We start from the raw sequence: 24,735 nt of genomic DNA, 5'->3' as shown, positions 1-24,735 counted from the left end.
GGGTGAGTTTAGGATTGATTTTTTTTTTTTTTTTTTTTGTGCATATTGTGTTTAATAAATGTTTAGTAGATAGGGTGTGTGTAGTTTGTGATTTTTTTTTATACATATTGTGGCACAACGAATCAGTAAAGGACACTATTTATTTATTTACATAAATAAAAATAAATAAAAAAATGCTGATTAGTAGCTACATAGTTCAACTAACTATATATATCTAAAGTAACGTTAACTGTGTTTCTGGACTGGTTGCTTTCTTCATTGTATGGACTATTTTTCTTTCCGGAAGCTGAAATACTAGTATGATAATAATTAAGGATCTTATAAGTTGCTAATAATGACTCTATTGTGCTATTTTGCAGCAAAGAGAGGACACAGTAATGACTGTTTTGAATACATTAGCACAGGTATTGAGAAAATAATGGTATCAACATTTATTAAGAACATTAAGAATGTACCAAACGTGTTTTCTTCATAGTTCTTAATAGCTCGCATCTGACTCAAAGTGAAGTAAAATAGTAAAAATAAATAACAACACAACATTCACGGAAATTAAACTTGCCAGTAAATGAGACGCGCTGGCCCTTTAACCGGGTTTCCCATGATGCACCGATGCACGGTTCACATGTGAGTTGTCAGGAAAATAAAAAAAAACCTAGCAAGCAAAGATGCAGAACGGTAATGTGAACGGAGAAGAGGATGAAGAGTATCAGCTCTTCCTCTCTCAGCACAGTCCCGCTTTAAAGGCGGCGAAAATCCCTCCGCTTTACTGGAAGACTTTGCATTTAAAGCTTGCCAATGAGGTGAATACACAGCCATCGCTGCTCTGCCAGTTTAAAAGTGTCCGGAAATAATCTTACTTTTGTGACATTTGAAATATGAATTAATATTTGACTTTTTTTTTTTAAGTAATAGTCAGCAGTCTTCAAAATACAAGACTTAAGTTTCTGTTCTATGTCTGAAACTAGGTACTCCAGTGTTGATTGAACATGTATGGACATGTGCATTTATCGACTCGTTTTCTCTTTTAGGTATTTGATGCCGGTGAAGTGTTTGGGATCATGCAAGTGGAAGAAGAGGAAGAGGATGAAGGGAACGAACAGAGAGTCAATCCTGGAGATGAGGTGGCTTATAAAGTGATTGTGACCAGAGAGAGTGGCCTGCAGGCTGCTGATCCCACCAGGTGAGGGCAGCAGGTACCCATTAGACAGGCACTCAAGGGCTCTGATAGGAAGCATTTTAGTATGTTTGTAGTGATAAAAGGGTAAAGGAAAAATAGCTGATATCTATAGGATTTCTGACGTATGCTGGGTACGTATTTGGGTTACTAAAGAGGAAGGTCAGTGTACACTGAACATCATAACTGGGGACTGCAGATGGAGAGGAAACACGCATGAGCTGAAGCCTTTGGTGGTCTAGGTGTCTTATGTCAGATGGGTTTTAACCACATTGACGACAATTCAGTTTCATTTTTGGGTGAATGATTCACAATGTGCAATGCACGGAAGTGAAAAGTACAAATACATTCACAAATAACAGTAATAAACAGCCATTATGCATAGCACATGGCTCATTTGGCACATAGCATTTTGTGGGATTAATGATGATTACTGTGGTGTATAATTCACTATATATATATGATATATATACTATATATATATATATATATATATATATATGTATATATGTATATATATATATATATATATATATATATATGTATGTATATATATATGTATATATATGTATGTATATATATATATGTATATATATGTATGAATGTATATATGTATATATATGTATGAATGTATATATATATAATATATATATATATATAATGTATGTGTGTGTGTGTGTGTGAGTGTGTGGAAATCCGGGTATTACCATGGTACTTGTTCAAAAATATATGTAATTTTTCTCTCTTTTGGCTCGTAGTGTGTTTCTTGTAGATCACGCCTGGACGTATAGGGTGGAAAGTGCCCGTCAGCAGCTGCTGGAGATTCCTGGCCTGCTGATCCGGATGGCCAGTCTGATGGGTTTGCCTTTTCATGGAGAGGTTCCTGATCCGGACATCGTGGAGCTGGTCCTGGACAACATGTGGAAATATAATCAAACCTATCAGCTTTCCCAGGGGGTAAGAGAAGGAGAAAATCATAGTAGCAAGGGGAATAGTTCACCCCAAAATGAATATTTGCTGAATATTTTTAATTGTCAGGCCGTCCGAGATGTAAATGAGTTTCTTCATCAGAACACATGTGGAGAAATGTAGCATGACATCTCTCACAAGTGGATGCTCTGCAGTGAATGGGTGCTGTCAGAATGAGAGTCCAAACAGCTGATAAAAACATCATCCACAAAACTCCAGTTCAGAAATGAACGTCTTGTGAAATGGAAAGCTGCGTGTTTGTAATGAACAGATTTATCAAGGCACTTCTAACTTCAAACCATTGCTTCCATCTAAAATATGAAAAATACAGAGTGTATTATCTATAATACTGCTTGATTCATCTCACAGAAATATGCACATATTCAGCACTGTTTACAAGCAAAAACATTTCTCAACAAATATATCAATGGATTTGATGTGAGAGGACAACAGGGGGTGGACTTTTTTAACCGGAGGAAGTGTTATGGATTATATACTGGTATTTTAGCCCAAAGCAATGGTTTCAAATTTAAATGCTGTAACTATGCTTTTGTTTCTTACAAACACACACTGGAGTCATGTGGATTATTGTGGTTTCTTTAGACTTTTTATCAGCTTTAGACTTTAATTCTTACGGCACCCATTCACTACAGAGGATCCAGTGGTGAGCAAGTGATGTAATGCCAAATTTCTCCAAATCTGTTTTGACGAAGAAACTCATCAACATCTTGGACGATATGAGGCTGAGTGCATTTTCAGCGAATTATCATCTTTGTGTGAACTATTCCTTTAATCTGCCAGTGTGCATTGTGAGATATGATGTTGCTTCTGAATTTGGTTTGATGAAAATGATGATGTTGCAGACTGCAGAAGAAAAGGTGCCTGTGTGGTACATCATGGATGAATTTGGATCTCGGGTTCAGCACTCTTCCCAGCCAACTTGCTGTATGGCTCCTCTGTACTACGCTCCACAACAGATCGCTTACTCAGTGCTGTGGCCACTGCAAGACCTGGAGAATGGAGGTATGCGCACATAAAAACATGTGTAACAGAGCAAGAAGTCATTTTCAGCGCACCACAGCTTTCTGGTGCATTTTAATATAAATGTAATGTTGTGAAAGGAGAGATATCAAATACAGACACCCAGAATATATAAATGTCTTTTCCAAAAGACATTTGACATTTATGACATATAGTGTGAACAGTTTTTTTTTTTAATGAATTAGTCAAACTTATTATTCTGAATCAAAAACATATAGTGTCTGAATCAGTCAGACAACCCTTTTGCATACTGAATAATCTCACTGAACTGCAACACACACAAAAAAAACTAAAAACAACTTGTACAAAATAGTATTGTTATTGCCTAGCAAGTTGTTTGGCAGCTCCAGCAGCGTGAGATCTCAGCAGAATGATCAAGTAGATGCAGAGAGCTAGTATACGACCACAACATTGTCAGCTTTAATAAGGAAGACAGGTCTTGTTTATACAACACAGATTCATGCAATAACATACAGGATGTCCTAGGCATCCAGTCAAAGTTTTCAGAGGTTAAACATTAGCCTAAGGATTGTAAGGATTCTACAAGCAGATCATCAAAAGCAATTTCCAGTTCACCTATTTTGTTCAGATTTCTTATGTGTGGTCAGTAAATTGAATATCATTTATTGTGTCTTGCATGACAGTATGTGTGTTCTGTGTGTGTGTGTGTGCTTGGTTTCAGTTTTCTTGCGGGTGTGTGAGTGTGTCCAAGGTCTATTTCTTGTTTTGTACAGGTGCGTCCCTGATGTGCACATAGTGAGAGGAAATTACACAAGGGCAGTATTGTGCAAGGAGTGAAGCTTAAGAAAAAACAAATACTTTACCCATGGACCAAGACATGTGAAGAGTAAAATTATCAACATAACTGATAATAGCGAATTGAAATATGTGGCCCAATTGGATCTCTTTACCCCAATCATATACTTGGTGTGTCCACAGTGATATTTCTCTCATTTGATTTATCAAGTCCAAGATGTTAGAATAATCTGGAATCATGAAACTGCTTTAGCTGCTGAAAGGTCGAATGTCATTCTCTTCTGAATTACAGCACTTCTTATTGCCCTCATTTAGGAGATAATCTGCAGTGTCAGTTGTTCTAACATCGTAGTCAGTCCATTTAATTTTTGCAAAGCAGCTGCTACCCCTCCTAATGAGACTTTAGGGGCTCCATGAAATGTATTCCTGGCACTACTATTCCTGGATACTATTTTTCTGAAGTACTTCGGAAAAGTGCAGCTTCTTTACCACCACACACCCAATATAGTGGTGCCTTAACGGATGTGTATAGTTTGGCGAACAGGCAATACCCGGATACATTCATGTGTTTTATGAAACACTTCAGTCCCTGTCTGGTTCATTCCCATTGTGGCTGCACACACAAATGTCCCCTATTTTCCATTGCACACTGTTGCTTTTCAGATAAGGTGCACTCATTTGAGGCATTCACAAATCCTTTATTTGGGTACCATACTGGGCCCTCCTCTGTGCCATTCCCCTAAAGCTAAAATCTTCACTACTCTAATTGGGTGAATACAAGTCTTGCTATCTTAACGGTACAATAGACCAAAAACTGTGTATGGCGTGAAAAATCTAACAATCCTTCATATCCAAGTCCTCTGCCAAAGCAGCATACAGAACACAGGCTGTGTTGCCTGCGTATTTCCTTAAATAGGTTATATTATATTCTAACCAACACTGTTTTCTAGTGGCTACAAGTCTTTTGTACTGATATTGATGTATTTGATTTGATTTGGTAATGATGTTTTTAGTTCTTTACGGTGAAACCACTGTTTTGTCACATATTTGGATATGTCAGGAATTGTTGGTGTTAAGTATGGTTTACCTCTGATATTAACTTCTGTTAACGGTTTTTATAATCACTTAATGCATCTCACTCCATTTGAACTGGTTCCTTGCAATATTCAGCTTCTTTACCCACTGAGACCCAAATTTTATTCCAGGGACACAAAAGTATTACCATGCTTTATTTCGCTTCTAAGAGCAGCCGCAAGTTATTATAAATCCAAAAATAATTGTATAATAATTTATAATATTTTTTTCTGATGTGCACTGTAAGCATAACCGGTCAAAGGGAGTTAATAATTATATTCCTGCAGAATTTTGACAAAATCACTGACCTGAATGAACCATTAATCCTTGCATTGAGTTTTCAGTGAGGCTATAGCCGTGAATCCACCGCTGGAACTTTACCCAGGAACTAGGGACTTTGGGCTGGTACTCGTGTGTTTCCACCGCAGGAACCAGGATCTAAATAAAGTTCCGGGTAAAAAAATGCCCCTTAGAAAGTCCCTGCTGGCAAGGTAGTACTTTTTCAAAGTTCCGGAACTTTCGGGGGCGGGACTTGTGCGCTAAACATGCTGATTGGTTGAATTCACGTAGCATTGTGATTTCAACCACCATTTGACAAAATCAAGCAGTTAGGCCGTGGTGGAAACGCAGAAAGCAACAGGTCTGGTGGGGAAAAAAGTTCCTGGTACGATTGTTCCGGGTAATTTCAGTGGAAACGCGGCATATGTTGCATCATTCTCTGAGAGAAGCTTTCCTTGGAAGCCTACATTACCTTATGAAGAAACCAAACGGGTTTATTTATAACAGAAAAGCAAAGTCAAGTTGAAAAATCAGCTGTCTGCATACATCTTATATACACTTTTCTCTCAACCCCCAGGTGGGGTGATCCCAAAACTCTTGCTGGCTTTGTGTTATTACTTTTAATAATGACATGCACATTATACATATTGATTTTGTGATTGTGATTACATTCTGAGTAATTAATATATTCCACATCGGAATGAAAGCTTAAATGAAACACTCAATAGAAAAGAAAAGAAGTGAGAGTGGACTGGTTATGTTTCATAAGTCAAACATGGTGGTTACAGATATAATATTGAATTATGCAACGGTGTAATATTTGATTACAAATCCACCTAACATCATTTTGGTAAGGTAAGGCAGTCTCTGTGCCATTTAGAAAGTGCTTTGAAGAGGATTTCAGTGTTGTGTTCAAGGAAGAGGTCAAAAGGGAGTCTGTTTTTTAGCTCTTAAGTCTTGGGAAGAGAATCACCCACATTTGTCTTCAGTCATAATTCTTCAAGTGATAGTTGGAATGTGTCATCTTCTGACTTATTTATCTTGGGTTTACTGCTTAAATTGCTCCGGGTGTGTGTTCACGGTGTGTGTGTGTTTACTGCTGTGTGTGTGTGCACTTTGGATGGGTTAAATGCAGAGCACGAATTCTGAGTATGGGTCACCATACTTGGCTGTATGTCACACCACTTTTTTCTTCTTCTTTTTTCTTTTCACTTTTTTAAATTTGACAGTGCTGGATGGTGCATTCATAACTCATACAATAGTCCATGGAGGAGTAACGAGTTGGCTTAGACTTGCTCATTCCACATTGATGCGGTCTCTTCTTTTATGGTCCTGGAGTATTGCATCAGGCCTCTTGTGAAATTCTGCTTTTTGCTCTGTTTTGGCACAGTTCTGAAAATGCCATCACTTCCAAATTTTATGTAATGTCCTGTACACTACTGCTCAAAAGTATGGAGTTGATGAGATTTATTTCTTCTTAATGCTCAACATGTCTGTTCATGTGTTTATATTCATCCTAAATAATTAAGTACTCTCCACAATCCAAAAATCAGATTCCAGGTCAAACAGATTTGTTCTCAACTTCAGATTGCCCATTAGTTAGAAATTCGAGGGGGAGCCTGTGCCAAACTCAGTCAGGTCCGGATGCTCTTGAGGCTCGATGGAATTAATGTTCAGGTTCAGATAATAGACTTTTTAGAACTTTTTTTTTTTTTTTTTTTTTTTTTTTTTTTTTTTTAAGAGAGGATTACCACATCACCCCATGAAATGGCTTCGCTTTAATAAACGGTTACCAGAATCAGATACTTCAACATAACGAGCAAAATCTTCACCACAAGGTTCACCACGAGAGAGAGAGAGAGAGAGAGAGATACATGACCTTTGCTCTACTCCTACATGGTACACTGTACTGCACAAATATAGCACATTAAGCCAGAGCAAATCACACTTATAAACTAAATAAGATATCTGTCTTGCAAGATATCAGAGATATAAGATATATAATCTTAAAGGGTTACTCCACCCCAAAATTAAAATTGTCATTAATCACTGGTGTGTGGAGATTCTAAGAAATCCACGTGGTGAAAGGGATTCTGAGAAGTCCACGTATTCAAGATGTATCTTACTCTGAAGCCACATATTCAAAATGTGTTCTATTCATAATAAGTGTAATTTAAAATGTTAAAAATAATATTCCATGGTAATGATATGTCTCATATATATTAAGTTTCATTTATATATTCAAAGAGGTCTTTTGGTGAACTTTGTGGTATATTTCATATGTAATTTCAAAGTATTTCTAACTGCGTAGTCAGTTGAGTCTGTTTTGCATAAGGAGTTGAACTGCACATATTGTTCTTTTGTGCCAATATTTCTTGGAACTATCAGTATGATATTTTGAATCTAAAAAGAAGAGGTCCAAAATCGAGACACTGACTAGACTATTTTTCATGATGTGTTATTAATTATAGTCCAGATGATGACTTATGTCTGGAACAATAATAAATAAGAAAGAGCTATGCACTCTGCAAAATAGGATAGGACTATTGACTTTCTGAGACTCTCTGGTCTCTCTATCTTTTCAGCTCTCACTTCCTCTTTCTTTGGCTTCACTCTAAAACTCTTAGACTCAGACTTAGAACTCTTACAGGTTTTTATTCAAACTCAGATACTTTGATACTTTAATACTTAATACTTTGGTACTTTTGATTCAAACAGAATAATTGTTTATGTTTTAATTACAAGTTTACTAATGTTTTGATTAATACTAGATGGGTTCAATCCATCATAAATGGATTGTTATTAAAAATGTACTTACATTTGATTTGCATTTTCTATATTTGAAGGTGGTTATTATTATAACCAAAGTTTTATTTCCAAGTTATGATTTGTGGTTTCTGTTCTCTATATTCTTTTTAATAAATTTATATATTATTGCACCTTGACCGTCTGACTTGGATTCGATTTTGCATCAATCACTTACCCCCATGTCGTTCCAAACCCGTAAAGGTTTTGTTCGTCCTCGGAACACAATTTAAGATATTTTGGATGAAAACCGGGAGGCTTGTGACTGTCCCATAGACTGCCAAGTAAGTTACACTATCAAGGTCCAGAAAAGTATGAAAGCCATCAGTGGTTCAACCGTAACGTTATGAAGCGACGAGAATACTTTTTGTAAGCAAAGAAAACAAAAACAATGACTTCATTCAACAATTCCTTTGTCAACAGTCTCCTCTTGCTCCTCCTACCCTCTCTTGGACTCTATCTGTTAATCCCTCAATTTTAAAAACCCCAATTTCACTAACCTGCTCAAACATATTAGAGGTTTTGGGAACACTATTAGGTTCTTCAGCAGCTCCATTGTATTCAGGAACAAGTGTTCTCAGTTGTTATTCTAGTCAGATATTTTTCCTTTTCTCTATACCCGTAGTTTTCTTCTGTCAAAAGTCAAACTGTCATCAAAAACTGTCGACCTGTTATACTGTCAAACTGTCAACAGACTGTTGAACTACCACACTGTAAAACTGTTGACAAACTGTGATCAATCTGTCGAGAGTCAAACTGGTCTTTTGTGGTTTGCCACTATCTTTGACGCTCTTATACTGTTGCGTCCTCCTACTCACTTTTAATTCTTTGTCTAATTTCTTTACCTTATAGGTTAGGGGTTTACAACAAAGGTTTCTCAAAAACGCTTCTACACCTCCTATTAAATTGTCTGTTCCCCTTTATTTGGAAATTCAAAAAAAATTCTAATACTGCATCAACGGGTCTCTTGTCTGCATTCTTGATGAATAAAAGTATTAATTTCTTTAAAAAGAATGTGACCCCACACGTTTGAAAGTTAGTGTACATTACAGGCTTTCAGTGATAAGTTTACGCAGAAATTATAAATCCGGCTGTTTTTAAATGATACAGTGGATAAGAAAACAATCTCCTTTTGATCACTTTTGTCAGGTCTGAAGTGAAGATCTACAATTGATTTCTTACATCTTCAACAGGAAGATAACTCATAAATCACTGCGTGCTTTAAGGAACAGATACGACACCTCAGACTTTTTATGTCTTGAATGGCAAGATCAAATAGATACTTATCTGTTCTTAACACTCCCACAGGGAACAAATGGGATTACACCACAGGCTGCACCCCCCATGGAAATGAGTGTATTTCACATGTCTGTGCATGATGATGAAAGACAGACCAAAGATGCTCCATTAGACAGGTGTTAATATCAGATGTTTATCACTTGAAGGTTTGCAGTCTCTGTGACACAAGGTCTTACACCCCACAGAAAACAAAGAAGGTTATCGTTCACACCATCATGCAAGTCGTTTACTGCTTCGCTACTTATCACATAGCAGTTAGTGTGTTCATTTGATCCTGATAATCCTTAACCCTGTGAAGCCTAAGAAAAATCTACTTTTCCAAAATGGACAAAATACTTGTAAAAACAAATCTAAGAGAAATTTTTTCATAAGGTTTTTGTTGAGTATGATATTTGATGCATCATTCTTTTATGACCCGGAGTATGAAACAAGAGAAATTGGAGCTCATACTTGAGGAGGAAACAACACTTAAATTTCATTCAGAGGCCCAAACTAAGCAAAAATATGCAATTTGGTGGAGTTGATGATAATTACCGCTAAGCAATATGAAATAGTTTGTAATAGTAAATCAATGAGATCTTCATAATAGTATAGCAAAATCCTGATACTTATATTTAGATGCTGTTAGATGGGGATTCCCCATTTAGATGGAGAAGTCGTGGCTTAGTGGTTAGAGAGTTTGACTCCTAACCCTAAGGTTGTGGGTCCGAGTCTCGGTCCGGCAATACCACGACTGAGGTGCCCTTGAGCAAGGCACCAAACCCCCAGCTGCTCCCCGGGCGCCGCAGCATAAATGGCTGCCCACTGCTCCGGGTGTGTGTTCACGGTGTGTGTGTGTGTTCACTGCTGTGTGTGTGCGATTTGGATGGGTTAAAAGCAGAGCACGAATTCTGAGTATGGGTCACCATACCTGGCTGTATGTCACGTCACTTTCACTTATATCCAGCCAGATGAGAAAATTATATCAAAGATCAGTTTATTGTATAAGGAATAACATTTACATTTAATCATTTAGCAGGTTATGGTGTTTAGAAGAGAACGTAATCAGCAGGGTCCTAAAACTACCGAATGCTGAATGTCGAACCCTACTGAATAATTTACAGTTTTTATCAGTACATCTACAAGCCCAAGATAGAGAGGGAAAGTCCCTTTGAGGCTCCTCTGACCTGTTGAACTTATATATCGCTCACCACCCCACATAGGTCATAAAACATACAATAACATGAAAGCTTGTTTGACACATTTATATCTCTGATATTCTGAGAAAAAACATCAGAACTGTGAAATTTAAACTCACAGTTGTAAGGAAAAAAGTAAGGATTGTGAGAGGGAAAAGTTGCAATTTCCTTTTTATTCTGTGGCGAAATAAAAAACAGAATTGTGAGATATAAACACAGAATTGCAAAGGGTAAACACAAAATTGTGAGTCAGAATTCTGAGTGGCATAAATTGGTTTCCATGTTAATAGGTGAAGGTGACCCTGATAATTTGCAGCAGATCTGAGCTAGAGGTTCTTGTGGTTTGATGTGAGATACCTTTGATATGAGAGCATTACCTCATGTCTGCAGAAACACAATTTTGCATGTCAAATATGATACAGTAGGCTTTATCGGGTTAACAAGTATTATGTAATGCATATCAAAATGTCAAAGTTGTCACATTTCTGTTTGAAAGTACATTGACTAATGATTCTTTAAGCATTATATGTAGTAGTAATAATTGTTAATGAATGTTAGTATAAAGTGGTTTTATTAAAATTTATATTTTTGATTTAATGAGAGTTTAAAAATTTTTCAGATGAGGTGTCACGTGATTTTGCGTATGGAGAGACAGACTCTTTGGTGAGGAGATGCCGTCTGTTAGCATGGCTGCCTGATGACCTTGAGGATGTGAGCGATGACGTCCAAGAACCGTCTGACCTTTACTATGAAGTGAGTGAATTTAATTATCCTTAAAATATTGTTTGGTTTGGAAATGTTTGTCTATGTGGTGTCTTAATGGCTGTTGGCATGTATTAAACTGCCTGGGTGCTTTTTGTGGACAACATTTTGATTCAGTAAAATCATAAGTGTCATTTTCTCTCTACATCACTGCACTTTTTCAGACAATTCTGCAGGAGAACAAAGAGAAGCTTCCTTTAGACATCCAGCTTTACTGTGTACCAGATGGAAAAGTGCTGAAGTAAGTCATTGTGTTAAATTTTTAGTTATTGTTTTATTGTGTTCTTTGCAACTTTAAAATTTGTTTTCTTCTTAAAGTCAACCAAAAGTCCAAGTGTCTAACATTCTTTATTCACATTTTAATCTTTAATCATTCATATTTCAAGTTGTTTTGTATAATAATGTTAGTTTGATTTCATTTACATAAATCAATGTTTTCTGTATAAAAGGTTGAAAATGGTTCAAAAAAGCAATCTGTGTGTTGTTACGTCCTCCCTCTTAATCTAGGGGTAAATAGGGAGTGACGAACAATAAAGAGTGGAGAGATGTTGAGGATCTCCAGCTCTCCAGCCCCAGAAGTCACAAATACCTAAACTAATTGTTAACTGGCTTGACTGCCTTTTATATATACCTCTACCTGAAAGGGGGATAAACACTAACTTACCTATACGTAAAAAAAAGAGCAAAACAAAAACACATGTAACTTTCCTCACTCCCTAACTAACCATTAAACAGGAGAAAATATATGGGTACCCTCCACCCTAGGTTACCCAAAAACTCTTAACTGAACATTAAAAAAAAAAAAAAAAAAAAAGAATTATCAACTCAAGAAACACATTTGGACAAAACAGCAAAGAGCGCTACACACGCTCTTGGGCTTGGAGAGCGGAAAAACCCCAAACTCTGCGATGTCTCTCTCCTCCTCGGCGCTCTCTCTCCAGTTTTATATTGAAGTTCTCCGAACACGCACCAATCAGGGCATGAACAGCGCTCACGTGTGGATGAGCACAGATGTTTAACCATTAGACTTTCAGGCAAACACAAACAGAAAGAGAGAAAAAAGAAATACAAAGCAAAAACAAAACTCCAACAACACTTCATACCAAAAAAAAATAACAGTAACAAAATGAATACGTCCTTCGACTTAGTGCGTTGGTGAATGGAGTTCTGAGAAATCCATGTATTCAAAATGTATCTTACTCAGAAAGCCACATATTCAAAATTTATCTTATTCATAATGATGTTTCATTTAAATGTTCAAAAATATTCCATGGTAATGATATGTCTCATATATAATAATAAGTTTCATTTATATATATATATTCAAAAATGTCTTTTGGTAAACTTTGTGGTATATCTTCATTTGTTGTTGTCATGTTGTAGATGACGACTTCTGTCTGGAACAATAGTATATAAGAGAGGCTTGTGCACTCTGCAAAATATGACTTTTCTGAGACTCTCTGGTCTCTCTATCTTTTCAGCTCTCACTTCCTCTTTCTTTGGCTTCACTCGAAAACTCTTAGACTCAGACTTAGGACTTTTACAGGTTTTTATTCAATTCAGATACTTTTGATTCAGACAGAATAATTGTTTATGTTTTGGTTACAATTTCATTAATGTTTTTTATTAATACTAAATGGGTTCAATCGGTCATAAATGGATTGTTATTAAAAATGTTCTAACAGTTGATTTGTATTTTCTGTATTTGAAGATGGTTATCATCATCATATTCATTCATTCCTTCATTTCTTAATTCATTCCTTTATTTCTTCGTTCCTTCCTTCAAAAAATGCTAAATCTTTTCTTTTAGGGTTAGTAAGGGTGTGTGTGTGTTTAGTGGTGTAATTGAGGGCCTGGAACATGTCTGTGCATGCAGTAATTTACAGCCCCTAATGAATATCAATAAATCTTGGGTCATAAAGTCAGCAGTTTGTGTTCTCCATCTAGATATAAACATTCCTCCTCCTCCAAGGCTGGCGAGGTTTAAAAAAATCTTCAAAGCTGTCAAGTATTTAGATGAAACAGAGATTTATCCTGATCAAATATCCTGGATGGCACCGACAATTTAAAGCACAGAATTCAGAAGTATGCATGAAATAATCACTTTATCTTCAGTCAACCGCAACATTCTCTTTACTGCTCAACACACACTCTTATGTGGTGTGTATCATTTACTCTGTGGTTGTTTTCTCTATCACACTCTGGTTCATGCGACTTATGGTTTAACTCAAGCATGCTTGCTGCTTATGTAATATTTGTAGCCTAGAATATCTGGGGTCGAGCCAAGCTGTCCTGCAAATCTTAGAGGCTATAGAGCAGATGGAAAATGCTTAATCTCATGCATATTCTTGTCAAAGTGTATAGATATGAGCTAGAATAGTACATGGATTTAAATGGTTGCACTCATTATATAGAGAAAGATTCTAATGAGTAGAAAGTTCAACAGAACAACATTTATTTGAAATGGAAATCATTGTAATAATGTCATGTTGAAAAATATGAACAGAAAATTTTGACTATGTATTGTGGTGTGCACATGCTTTTATGTATGTGCTGTTACTCTACTTTTATAGTCATGTATTCAACTGTGTGTCCTCAAATATGATGAGCTTCCATTAAGAGAACATGTGATGATCTTGTGCTAACGTGATGAACCAAGACTTCTTTGTGTTACGCTGTCATGAGGAGATATAGACTGGGGTCAAATGGTAATAAGCAGTAGTGGCCTGAATGATTATGCATTGTTTATGGAAACCTATATAAAAAGTCAAATTCTCTGCTGTGTCTCTTGGCTTCATTATCTCTGATAATAAAGTCTGTCTTCTGGTATCAAAACCTCAAGCCACCACATTATTTTTTTTAAATCATTCCAACTTTTATTTCTTACATGGTGGGTGATTGAAACAGGTGGAAAGTGCATTATTTCTTAATCACTGTGCGTGTGTATTCACTTGGTTGCCATTTCCTGTGTGCACAATTCAGGGTCTACACTGAGATGAAGCAGGTTTTAGACCATCTGAAACATCCACGTTTCCAGTTCACTGAAAACCAGGAAGAAGCTGACATAATCTGGGCCTTCTCCCATATCCGAGATTATCGGTGAGCATGTTTATGCTTATGTACTCTTCAGCCCTATTATTCTTGTTTTCCTTAAGAGATTTTGTTTGCTCAACTGATTCATTTACTTTTAGAAAACTGAGTGAGGAACGGCCTCATGTCCTAATCAACCAGTTCCCCTGTGAGACGGTGCTGACCACTAAAGACTGTCTGGCATATGTGGCACGGAGAGCAAGGGGAGGTCAGGGGGCTCCGTGGCTCCCTAAAACCTTTAATCTACAGACTGAGCTCCCTCAGTTCATCAGACATTACCTACAGAGACAGGAGAGGTGAGCATCTGTAATCATAGTGCAGAAAAAAAAAGAATATGTAATGGACTGTGGTTGTAAACTGTGGTTAAAAATGTTCACTATGTTATCTGACTCAAGGTGCCTGGTTAAAACATACTTTATTGGAGAAACTTTTGGGAATCATGGAAACAGTAAACAAAAAATTGCACACACGTTTATAATTAAAAATGACATGATGGCACAGACCAGGCAGACTTCTTAATCATAAGACAGATCTAGTTTTACTTCCTTCTGTGGGTGATGTTAGATGTACTTTTGACCTTCCTAAAAATGCACATTTCAAAATTTCGGATTTCAACATAAGCATGAAATATGAAATAGGAAGGAACTCTATCCACAGCGTACTTCTTATTTCTGCAAAGATATCAGCGGTATGTTAGTTTCCAGTGTAATATACTGCCTTTGTAATCTCTGGTAGTTGCATTCTCTTCCTGCCCTATTTCTAATAGCTACTAATTATATTGTAATATAGTATATTATGTACAATATTAACTATAGTAAATGTAACATTTTAGTATATTATATTTAAACAGGACTTTTTTAGAAAGGAGTTCCAGAAACTTTATGGTGAAGGTGGGTCTAAATGAAGGTGGGATTAATTTTCTTCCGAGTTTTCTCACAATTTCTGTTTTTAATCACATTTTTTTAAAGAAGACATTTCACACTCCATTAAGGAATTTCCATCACTGGATGCAAAGCAAATGAACATTTTACACAAAACAGTCTGATTAATACGGCATTCTGGATAAAAGATGGCTGTAAAGCGAAGCCTGAAATATTAAGCTTCAGTATTATGACTAATTTTTTTTTGTAGTGTATGATTAAGGTGACAGTACCTCTTCTTTTTCCCAGACGTGTCCTGGCTTGGATTTTTAAATTGCCTAAATTGTCTGACTTTAGCTTTGTTTCCTAAAATTTGGCTTTGTTTTCCTGTTGTTTACATACTTTCTGAAGGTAATGACAGAAATTAGTTTTACCAAAAGCATGCAGCCATTATTTGTCACATAATCCAGAAAAGTTCAGTATTTTTGGCCTTGTGCCCTCAGTTGCCCCTCACTCAGAAATACATAGCCATGAAAAGAAATGAGTACAGACACATGTTCTGTGTTCATGCTTCTTCAGACATGTATTGCCCAGCAAGGTATTTATTAGTATAATGAGTGAGAGTTGCAGTCAATTGAAGAAAATTTACTGAAGAAAATAGTTTGCACTTTCATCAGCAGAAGTCAGTTTCAACACTCCTCAGAGTTCGTAGACCGCTCTGCATACACACTCAGTACAGCAGTAATTATATTCTAACAGAGGTCAGTAACTACTTCATTACTTAAGGTAAAAAAGTTTCTTTTTGTTTAAATGATAGAAAATCATAGGGTGATGGAAGATATCCATAGGCGGATTCCATCCTGGACAGATACAAACATGCATACATAGAGAAAACACTTATCTAGTTCAAGGTTGAATAGCAAGGCTCTTACTCTTATCGGGTACTATTCCCAAAACAGACAGATACTGGGTGCAGTTCACAGAGAGAGAAGTTTAGGCAATAATCAACTTTTAATGTTTGAAAGAAAGAACAAGTAAAAGGCCAATTATGAGTTAGCCATGTGTACTTGAGACACTTCTATTCCCCTGGGACCAAGGCTTGTTAAGAGGGTCCTGGGAAGTACAAAATTTGTATTTACCATGGTAAGGATCTTCTGAAACAAGGAAAGGTCACGTTCTAGTCTCCCTTCAGGGTATAGAATGTTCAGGGATACAGAGTACCAAGGGATATGTTATGTCTCCAGAAGCAGATAAGGAGCAGGGAGGGGGAAAAGTGGTATGCACAAAACACACAGACAGTACTTTGCTATTTAATTGAGAACTGAAAGCAGGTTTTTATTCTCACCGTACATAATCAATCAGTATTGGGTGTGCAAGAAGATGGAATCTACAGAGAAATCTACAGAGCTTAGTTTGCAAACAATGCACAATTAAATCACTCATGCCAGTTTTTTTTGGTGACCTGGTTCTTTTTTTCGGATTCCTGTTAATGGGGATTGATTAAGAGAGTGCATCTCATTTATTGGATCTATTGGATTTGATACAACAGAAGCAAAACATAGCAATGAACTAATCGAGTGAGCCACTGAGTCACTGACCCATTCATAAAGACACTCACTTGCTTCATTTCTGAATGAATCAGCCGTTTGAATGACGGAATGACTCGCTCATTAAGGCCCTGTTTACACCTGGTATTAATATGCGTTTTGGATCAGATCACAAGTAGACAAGGGAGTCACATTCCCATTCACACCTGGTGTTTTAATGGCCACTTTCGAACACTTCTGTCCTGATTTATTTTGAGGGGAAGATCTATGGGCCAGTGAATGTGGGCTTTTTCTGTTCTTTCGATCAAATATTGTAAAATAATACATATGAGCAATTTACATATGAGCCGAACATATGTTTTTTTCACACAGCTATCTTTAAAACATTTACTGCATGGATAAAAAAATTATGCTGCACATATCAGTCAAAATTGCACTGAGAGAAAAAATATTACTCACCTATAAGTTATCAGCAAATCCTTTCATTTTACATGTGAATAAGATAAAAATTAGAAAAAAATATAAGTAACTGATGCAGAATCGAATCCACGCCTGACGGTTAAGGTGCGGTAATATACAAATTTATTCAAAAGAATCTAGAGAACAGAAACTACAAACCATAACTTGGAAACAAAACTCTTAATAATAATAACCATCTTCAAGTATAGAAGATACAAATCAACTGTTAGTACATTTTTAATAACAATCCATTTATGACGGATTGAACCCATCTAGTATTAGTAAAAATTGTAACCAAACATAATTATTCTGTTTGAATCAAAAAGGTATCTGAATTGAATAAAAACCTGTAAAAGTTCTGAGTCTGAGTTCTAAGTGAAGCCAAAGAAAGAGGAAGTGAAAGCTTGACGAATAGAGAAGAGTCTGCCTGGAGGGTGTATAAGGCTCCCTTATATACCCTGTAAATTCAAAAGGACTAAACGTTCAAAACTGAAGTCGTCATCTAAAATATAGAAGGACTATAATTACCAATGCATCATGACCTTCAAAAATAGTCTAGTCTGCGTCGCGGTTTCATGCCTCTTCCTCTTTTGAGATCTAAAATATTCTTGCTAACTGATAATTCGTAGAAATACTGGCACAAAAGAGTAAATATAATTGCAGTTTAATTTCCCCATATAAACAGACTATGTGTCTTATGTGTCCTTGAGAGGCTCCGTTTTCTGCTGTTGCTTGTGTGCATGCAAAACTAAACCACTGAAAATAAATACAGTTATTTTTAATGGGTCACATACACTTATCCACTGTAATTTAATTTAAATCAAATTTAACATTCTAATTTTTGCCGGTTAATGGAAAGGAAATCATCATAATGTTTGAGAATTAGCTCAGTCAGCGGAGAATAGGTAGACTTCAGTGTTTGAATGCATTCAACCACATGAGCATCTACATTACGAGCACAATCCGGTCGAATGCATTTTCAGCATTTTCAACTGCCTTTGGAAGTGGTCGAAAATGGACAAGCTCAAAACGTTATAGACCCTGTTCACACCTGTATTTAGCGTTGTCCACTTGTGATCGGATCGATTAAAATGCATCTTAAGCCAAGTGTAAACAGGGTCTTAGACAGTGACTTCCCATCACCTTCTGGTGGTTTTAGTTTCATATGTAGAATATTATTCATTTAAAAAAAAAAATCAATATTCATTTTAAAAAAAGCATTCATTATTTCATAGCATTATTTATGCTATTTTAATTACCGTGTAAATGCATTCATGCAGCCTCTGAACAGTGTGTAAATCCCTCTTCTCACACACACACACACACACACACACACACACACACACACACACACACACACACACACATATATATATATATATATATATATATATATATATATATATATATATATATATATATATATATATATATATATATATATTATATATATATATAATATACCTAAATCCCAATTCAGATGCAGCTTCTGAAAACAATGATATGGCTACATTGTTGCTTTAAAAATATTGTTATAAATCCTGTTGAATCAGATTTCTATTTCTAAAGCTACTGTTTTGAAATGTCTGTTCAATGCTTTTCCATTTAACACAATGACTTTAAATCATCTTTTGGGGGTTAATTTATTAGCCCAAATTGAATGGTGATTAATGGTGCTATTAGATTAATTAACTGGCACATCATGTAATACTTTAGAACAAATAATGTAATTGCTTGACAGCCTTATTTGTCAATGATAATTTCAGAGGACTGGAAAACCACTGGATTTGCAAACCTTGGAATCTGGCCCGCGGTTTGGACACACACATCACGAACAACCTCAACTACATAATCAGACAGAGAGAGAGCACCCCAAAGGTATACATGCACACACAAGACTGACACTTCTCCTACTTCCTGCACTGAGTCTGTGCCTACAGAAATACATGGAAAGTACAGTTGTCACAAACATTCAATACAATTACATGAAAAGTTAAGCATTTCATCTTAACTCTATGTCAGAATGAGAGTTCAAACAGATGGTAAAAACATCACAATAATTCACAAGTAATCCACATGACTACGGTCTGTCAATTAACATCTTGTGGAGTGAAACGTTGGGTGTTTGTTAATAAAAAAAATAAAATCCATCAAGAAATGTTTTACTTCAAATTGTTACCTCTATCCATAATATTGCTTTCTCCAGTGGAAAAACTGTCACACATCTTAGTTCATCGCAATTCTCTTATAATAAATGAAGCATTACAATATACAATTAATCTCTTATTTACATTGTGTCTGCACTTTGTTTGTTATAACGAGAGGATTTGTGAGCAAACAAAACTCGCCACTGAACAAAACTTTGAGTGGTGAGTGGATTCTGTCTAACTGAAACATCTCTGTTTGGTCATTGCATTCATGAAATCAACAAATTTAAATTTGAGATTGGCCTCAGTGCTGCAAAAACACATTGTAAATAGAAGCAAATGACCAGCGGAGATAATAACTGCAGTTTTTAAGGAGAAAATGCAACTCTGTCGACTGATCAATTTCCAAATAGTTTTTCTTTCAGCATATTAAAAAACACCAGACAGATAAGTAAACCATGCTTAAGACATTTATAATGTCTTATGAACTTTCGATTTATCAAAATCTATCTTGAAAAAAAAAGTCACAATTTCCACATAATTATAAACCGTACCACTGTTTTTAACATTGATGATGTTATGTTATTTCTTAATTTTTCTGTTCTGTCAGATACTTCTCAGTCCCCTCGCACGGCAGTGGAAATGGGAAGGAACACAAAATCTCTTTCCACAAACTTATTCAGAGTATCAGCTTTTATACATTGTCAAGGGGGTGGTGTATAGCTTGACCAATAAGGATTATACATTACATCATTGAAATCATATGGTAAAGAACAGATGTGTCCTGGAAGCAGATATCCTCGACTGGATAATTCTTTTCTAGGCTGATTTCCAAGAGCAATACATGCATGTAGAAGTTATGTATAAAAAAATTTTTGTTAGGACCATATTCCCGGGGTTATTGAGCTCATACAGAGGGAGTGGGAGAGAGAAAAGTCAGGCTGAGATTAGATCATATTTCTTGAGCGCCAAATAAGCATATTAGAATGATTTCTGAAGGATCATGTGAGACTGGAGTAATGATTCAGCGTTGACATCACAAGAACAAATTGCACATTAAAATATATTTAAAAAGAAAACAGTTTAAATTGTAATGATATTTCACATTATTACTGTGACTGGTAATGTATGTGTCTGAAGTGTGTTGTTGCTGTATGTTGTTGTGGAAAAAATCTTTTTTTAATGATCTTACACTGTCAGAGAACTTTTTATTCTTGCAAGTAAATCCTGCCGAATGTGTGACCATGACAAGTGAGCATGCTTCTCTGATTTGGCCCGTTCTTTTCACAAGCAGACTCCCTAATTTTGCCATATAGTTAAAAAAGCGAGATAAACACTTAATGTTTCATTTGTCATGAAGCATGCTCCCAGCTTTCTCATGTTATCCTGTTTTCCTCAGAAAGCGAGGACAAGCAGGTCATTGTGACATTTTCTCATAACAGACCTCTCAGTTAAGTATCTCATATAACGATACATCAGAAGAAGAAACTTTGCAATGGAATACACAGTAAATACGAAGAAGCTTCTAAATATGAATACTATATGAGAATTTTCCTTCTACGATGTCTGTGCAAAATTGCAAAAGCAATCACATCAGATGACATTAGATATGTTTCTTCACACCCATCAGGACTTGACCTGTATGTGTCTCTCTCAGGTGGTGAGTAAGTACTTGGAGGACCCTGTGCTGTTTCTCAGAGAGGAGGTGGGCATGGTGAAGTTTGACATCCGCTACATGGTGCTGCTGCGCTCTGTGGAACCTCTGCGTCTTTATGCATATGATGTCTTCTGGCTGCGTTTTGCTAACAAGTAAACCTTATCTACATCCTGTAGACATACCCGAAAACCCTTTATCCTGAGCAAACAATATAAATGTCATGCAGTAATATACTTGGTCACAGTTGAAATAATTTAAAAACAGTGGGAATCCAGGTCAGCTAAAGTTAGGGAGATAACAGCAATGAATATCCTGATGCTAACCATGTTTTTTATATATAAATCAAGTTTATTGCTAACAGGAATTTAGCTTGTGTGAAAATGTGAAAGAATAAAGGTATTGGAATATAATAATTTTTTTAAATTTGTTTCTTAGTTAATTATTCTCCAACAATGAGACCTAACACTTGGCAATTGGCATCATATCAGCAAACTTTTACATCGAGCCTATAATATCATGTCTGCAACTCTGCATACCTAATTGCATTGAGATGCTTGTCTTTCTTTCCAGACCTTTCTCGCTGGATCACTTTGATGACTATCAGAAGCACTACACTGTGATGAACTACGCTGCTGATGTGCAGCTCAAACAGGTACAAAAACTCTGCTCAGACTGTATGCTTGGCTCTGTAGAGTTGTTCTCAGATCACTGATGGTTTTGTTTCCGGTCAGATTCACTATGATGAATTTATCCCCATGTTTGAGAGCCAGTATCCACAGTATCCATGGAAACAGGTTGAGGTATGGCTTTATGCACTTCATTTTCAGTCTGTCCATCTACACTACAGCATACAGCGGTTATGTTGTGAAATGTTCCCCTTTTCCAAAAAGTATTCAGCTGTGTATAGCATCAGTATTCCTGCACCGATTTCCAAAAGGCTTCTCACCTCAGTTTTCAAGTTTTTATTTTTCAGTTTATTTTCACTATAAAACTCAATGTATTTAGCCATTCAGGTTTTTTTTTTTTTTTTTTTTTTTTTTTTTTGGGAGGGAAAGAATTAATGCTTTTGTTCAGCCATGATGCAATAAAATAAACATAACAGAAAAATGTATCATGGTTTCTGGTGAATCAACTTTTGAGAATTTACATATTCAGATGTATCTTATGCATTATGAAAGGTTTTATGAAATATTTTTGCATGTAATTTCAATATTAACAATGTTATTAACAGTATTATTAACTATATATTAAGTTGAGTCTGTTTTATATAGGGAGTTTAAAAGATGGAAGATCTGTGTGCCCTTTGTACTTTTTCTCTAAAACATCTGTCAGTTTATATATTATTCTGGGTCCCTGAAGGGAGGAAGGGGTGAGAAACCACAGCACAGTATAAGCTGTTTTTGAACTTTGGAACTCGCTATGTCTGATTTAGAAATAGCCCTTCTGTTCTGTGAAGAGGACATCTTTCTGAACATATAGTTCTTTGTGTCTGCAGGGGTATAAAAGGAAGAGTCTTCTTTACACTCTTTATTCTTCTCTCCTTTTCTTCTCTCTTCACTCTCGTGAAACTTCTCCTTTTCGGCTTCACTCGGTAGATTAGCTGGGTGCACCTTAAACCTCGTGCACTTGTGCACATCATAAAAGCAATTTCTTCTTCTTTTGAACAAATTGAAAATGCTTTGATGCATTCATGCAGATGATTATGTACTAATATCTGCTCTTTCCTACATTGTCAGTTTCCTACATGTCTTGTTGATCAAAATATATTATACTGGTTTCAGTTATTTGTGCAAGTCATTAAATGCGTTTTCTATTCATTTCAATTAGACTTTTTGTAACTATGTCCTGAATTGATGACTTGTGCAGATGAATCTTGAATTTCACTTATGAAAGGAAATGTAAAACATTAGATCAACCAATGATGAACCAATTCTTTATCATCTCATAGAGCTTAATTTGGCCAGCATATATAGTCAGAGCACAACACAGTGTTACAATTTCTGACAATGAAAGAACAATAAGAGGGAACAAAGAGGGTCAACAGCCAGGACAAAGAAGAGAAGTAAGGATGTGTGGTAGAAGGCTAGGGAAACAAAAAAGTGGAAGAAGCAGAAAAGGCCAAGGACTGATTAAAACAAAGGGCCACTACTGTGTCATTTTGTCATATATTCATTGACATAAATACTTTTGTGAGATGAACTGTGGATTTTGTGTAGGTTACAGGCTTTTGCAGGTAATCCATTGTGTTGTGTTGTTTGTGTAGATAGTTTTGAGAAATGCACTGATTTGCAGATGTTAAGGGTGAATCAAGGGAGGTGCGAAAGCAGCTGTGGAAAAACTGTTATGTATATAAACTATATTTCTTTAAATTTTAATCTTATAATAACCCTAATTGTTTTATTTAAATATTAAAGGTTAAACAAAACTAAACTAAATCTCACCATGCACACCCATGATCCTCCTGCATAAGTTTCCTCAGAGTCGGGTGTCACTGGATAGTATCCAGTATGTGAAAGTATCCATTTGTCACTAGATGACATGTCCCAGACCTCAAAAGTTGTCATTTTTTGTTCTTGCTTATCTTGTACACATACAAACAGAGAAACGTCTATGGTTAGCACTCTCATTGTAATCTAAAAAGCTTCACAATGTGTTGTCATTTTAAATGTTGTTTGTTGCAGGCGGATATCTTTAAAGCATTTTCAGAGCTCTTCCAAGCAGCTTCCTGCCGCCCTGCTCCATATGGGATCTGTGCATACCCCTCCTCCAGAGCCATATACGCCATTGACCTCATGCTCAAATGGGACCAGATGACAGATGGTATATACTGTAGATTGTAAAATGTCGAATTATATATTATCTATTATACATGATTTATGAATTTGGGAGTTTATTTTACTTGGATTTTGTTTGGGAGATAAGTTAAAAAAACAAAACACGTTGACCCAAATCAAAAACAGAGCAAGAACGTGTCATGATATAAGACGTAGAACGTACTATTAAAGCTTGTTTCAGCAACGGGATAAAAAATAAAAGCATTCGCAACTTTTTATCTCACCATTCTGACTTGAACTTCTGATATTGACTCACAATTGCAAGAGAAAAAAAAAGTCAGAATTGTGAGATAAAAAGTAGCAATTGCCTTTTTTTCTGTAGCGGAAAAAAAGTGAGAATTCTTTCTTTTAAACTTAGAATTCAAAGAAAAAAAACTTAGGATTCATAGATCTCAAAATAATGAGGGAAAAAAATCTGAATTGTGAGATGAAAAAATTCACACTTACCTTTATTTTTTTTATTCAGTGGCAGAAACGACTTCCATAACATACTTACCAGTAAAAAAACACAAAGGAATAACATCTGTTAAACTTTATAAATCACATTGATCCAGCCTTTTTTTTTTCAGGAGAGCGTGTGATGCAGCCTCAAATACTGGAGGTGAATTTTTGCCCAGACTGTGAGCGGGCCTGTCGTTATCATCCCAAGTTTTACGACCACATGTTTCAAACACTGTTCCTGGATCAGAAAGAACAGTGTCCTGTCACTCAAATTGTATGAGCAACTTGCAGTAAAATAAAGATGACTAACACCCCTTTAACAGATTTTGTCACTTTTTTTCTCCATGCAGCAGTTACACTGAT

General features: G+C 36.0%; 1 protein-coding gene across 1 annotated transcript; it reads left to right on the top strand.

The window, feature by feature from the left end:
• The first annotated feature begins 586 nt into the window (after positions 1-586).
• Positions 587-24,692, top strand: ttll12 (tubulin tyrosine ligase-like family, member 12). The gene is made up of 14 exons (XM_042738882.1): positions 587-800; positions 1,029-1,180; positions 1,933-2,131; positions 3,007-3,166; positions 11,195-11,328; positions 11,502-11,578; positions 14,320-14,436; positions 14,529-14,723; positions 19,060-19,171; positions 21,098-21,249; positions 21,668-21,749; positions 21,829-21,897; positions 23,779-23,917; positions 24,501-24,692. Exons 1-14 carry the CDS (start codon positions 666-668, stop codon positions 24,650-24,652), a joined length of 1,875 nt encoding a protein of 624 aa, XP_042594816.1. The 5' UTR covers positions 587-665; the 3' UTR covers positions 24,653-24,692.
• The last annotated feature ends 43 nt before the right edge of the window (positions 24,693-24,735 follow it).

This window comes from Cyprinus carpio, chromosome A4 (genome assembly GCF_018340385.1).
Source record: "Cyprinus carpio isolate SPL01 chromosome A4, ASM1834038v1, whole genome shotgun sequence".
In the NCBI taxonomy this organism is placed as follows: domain Eukaryota; kingdom Metazoa; phylum Chordata; class Actinopteri; order Cypriniformes; family Cyprinidae; genus Cyprinus; species Cyprinus carpio.
The sequence above is the reverse complement of the archived record's forward strand: the minus strand, read 5'-3'. Positions and strand labels throughout refer to the sequence as shown.

Coding starts and splice junctions, on each gene's coding strand:
- ttll12 (XM_042738882.1), top strand. CDS start 666: ATGCAGAACGGTAATGTGAACGGAGAAGAGGATGAAGAGTATCAGCTC. Junction 11,329..11,501: donor CGTCTGACCTTTACTATGAA/GTGAGTGAATTT, acceptor GCACTTTTTCAG/ACAATTCTGCAGGAGAACAA. Junction 23,918..24,500: donor ATGGGACCAGATGACAGATG/GTATATACTGTA, acceptor TTTTTTTTTCAG/GAGAGCGTGTGATGCAGCCT.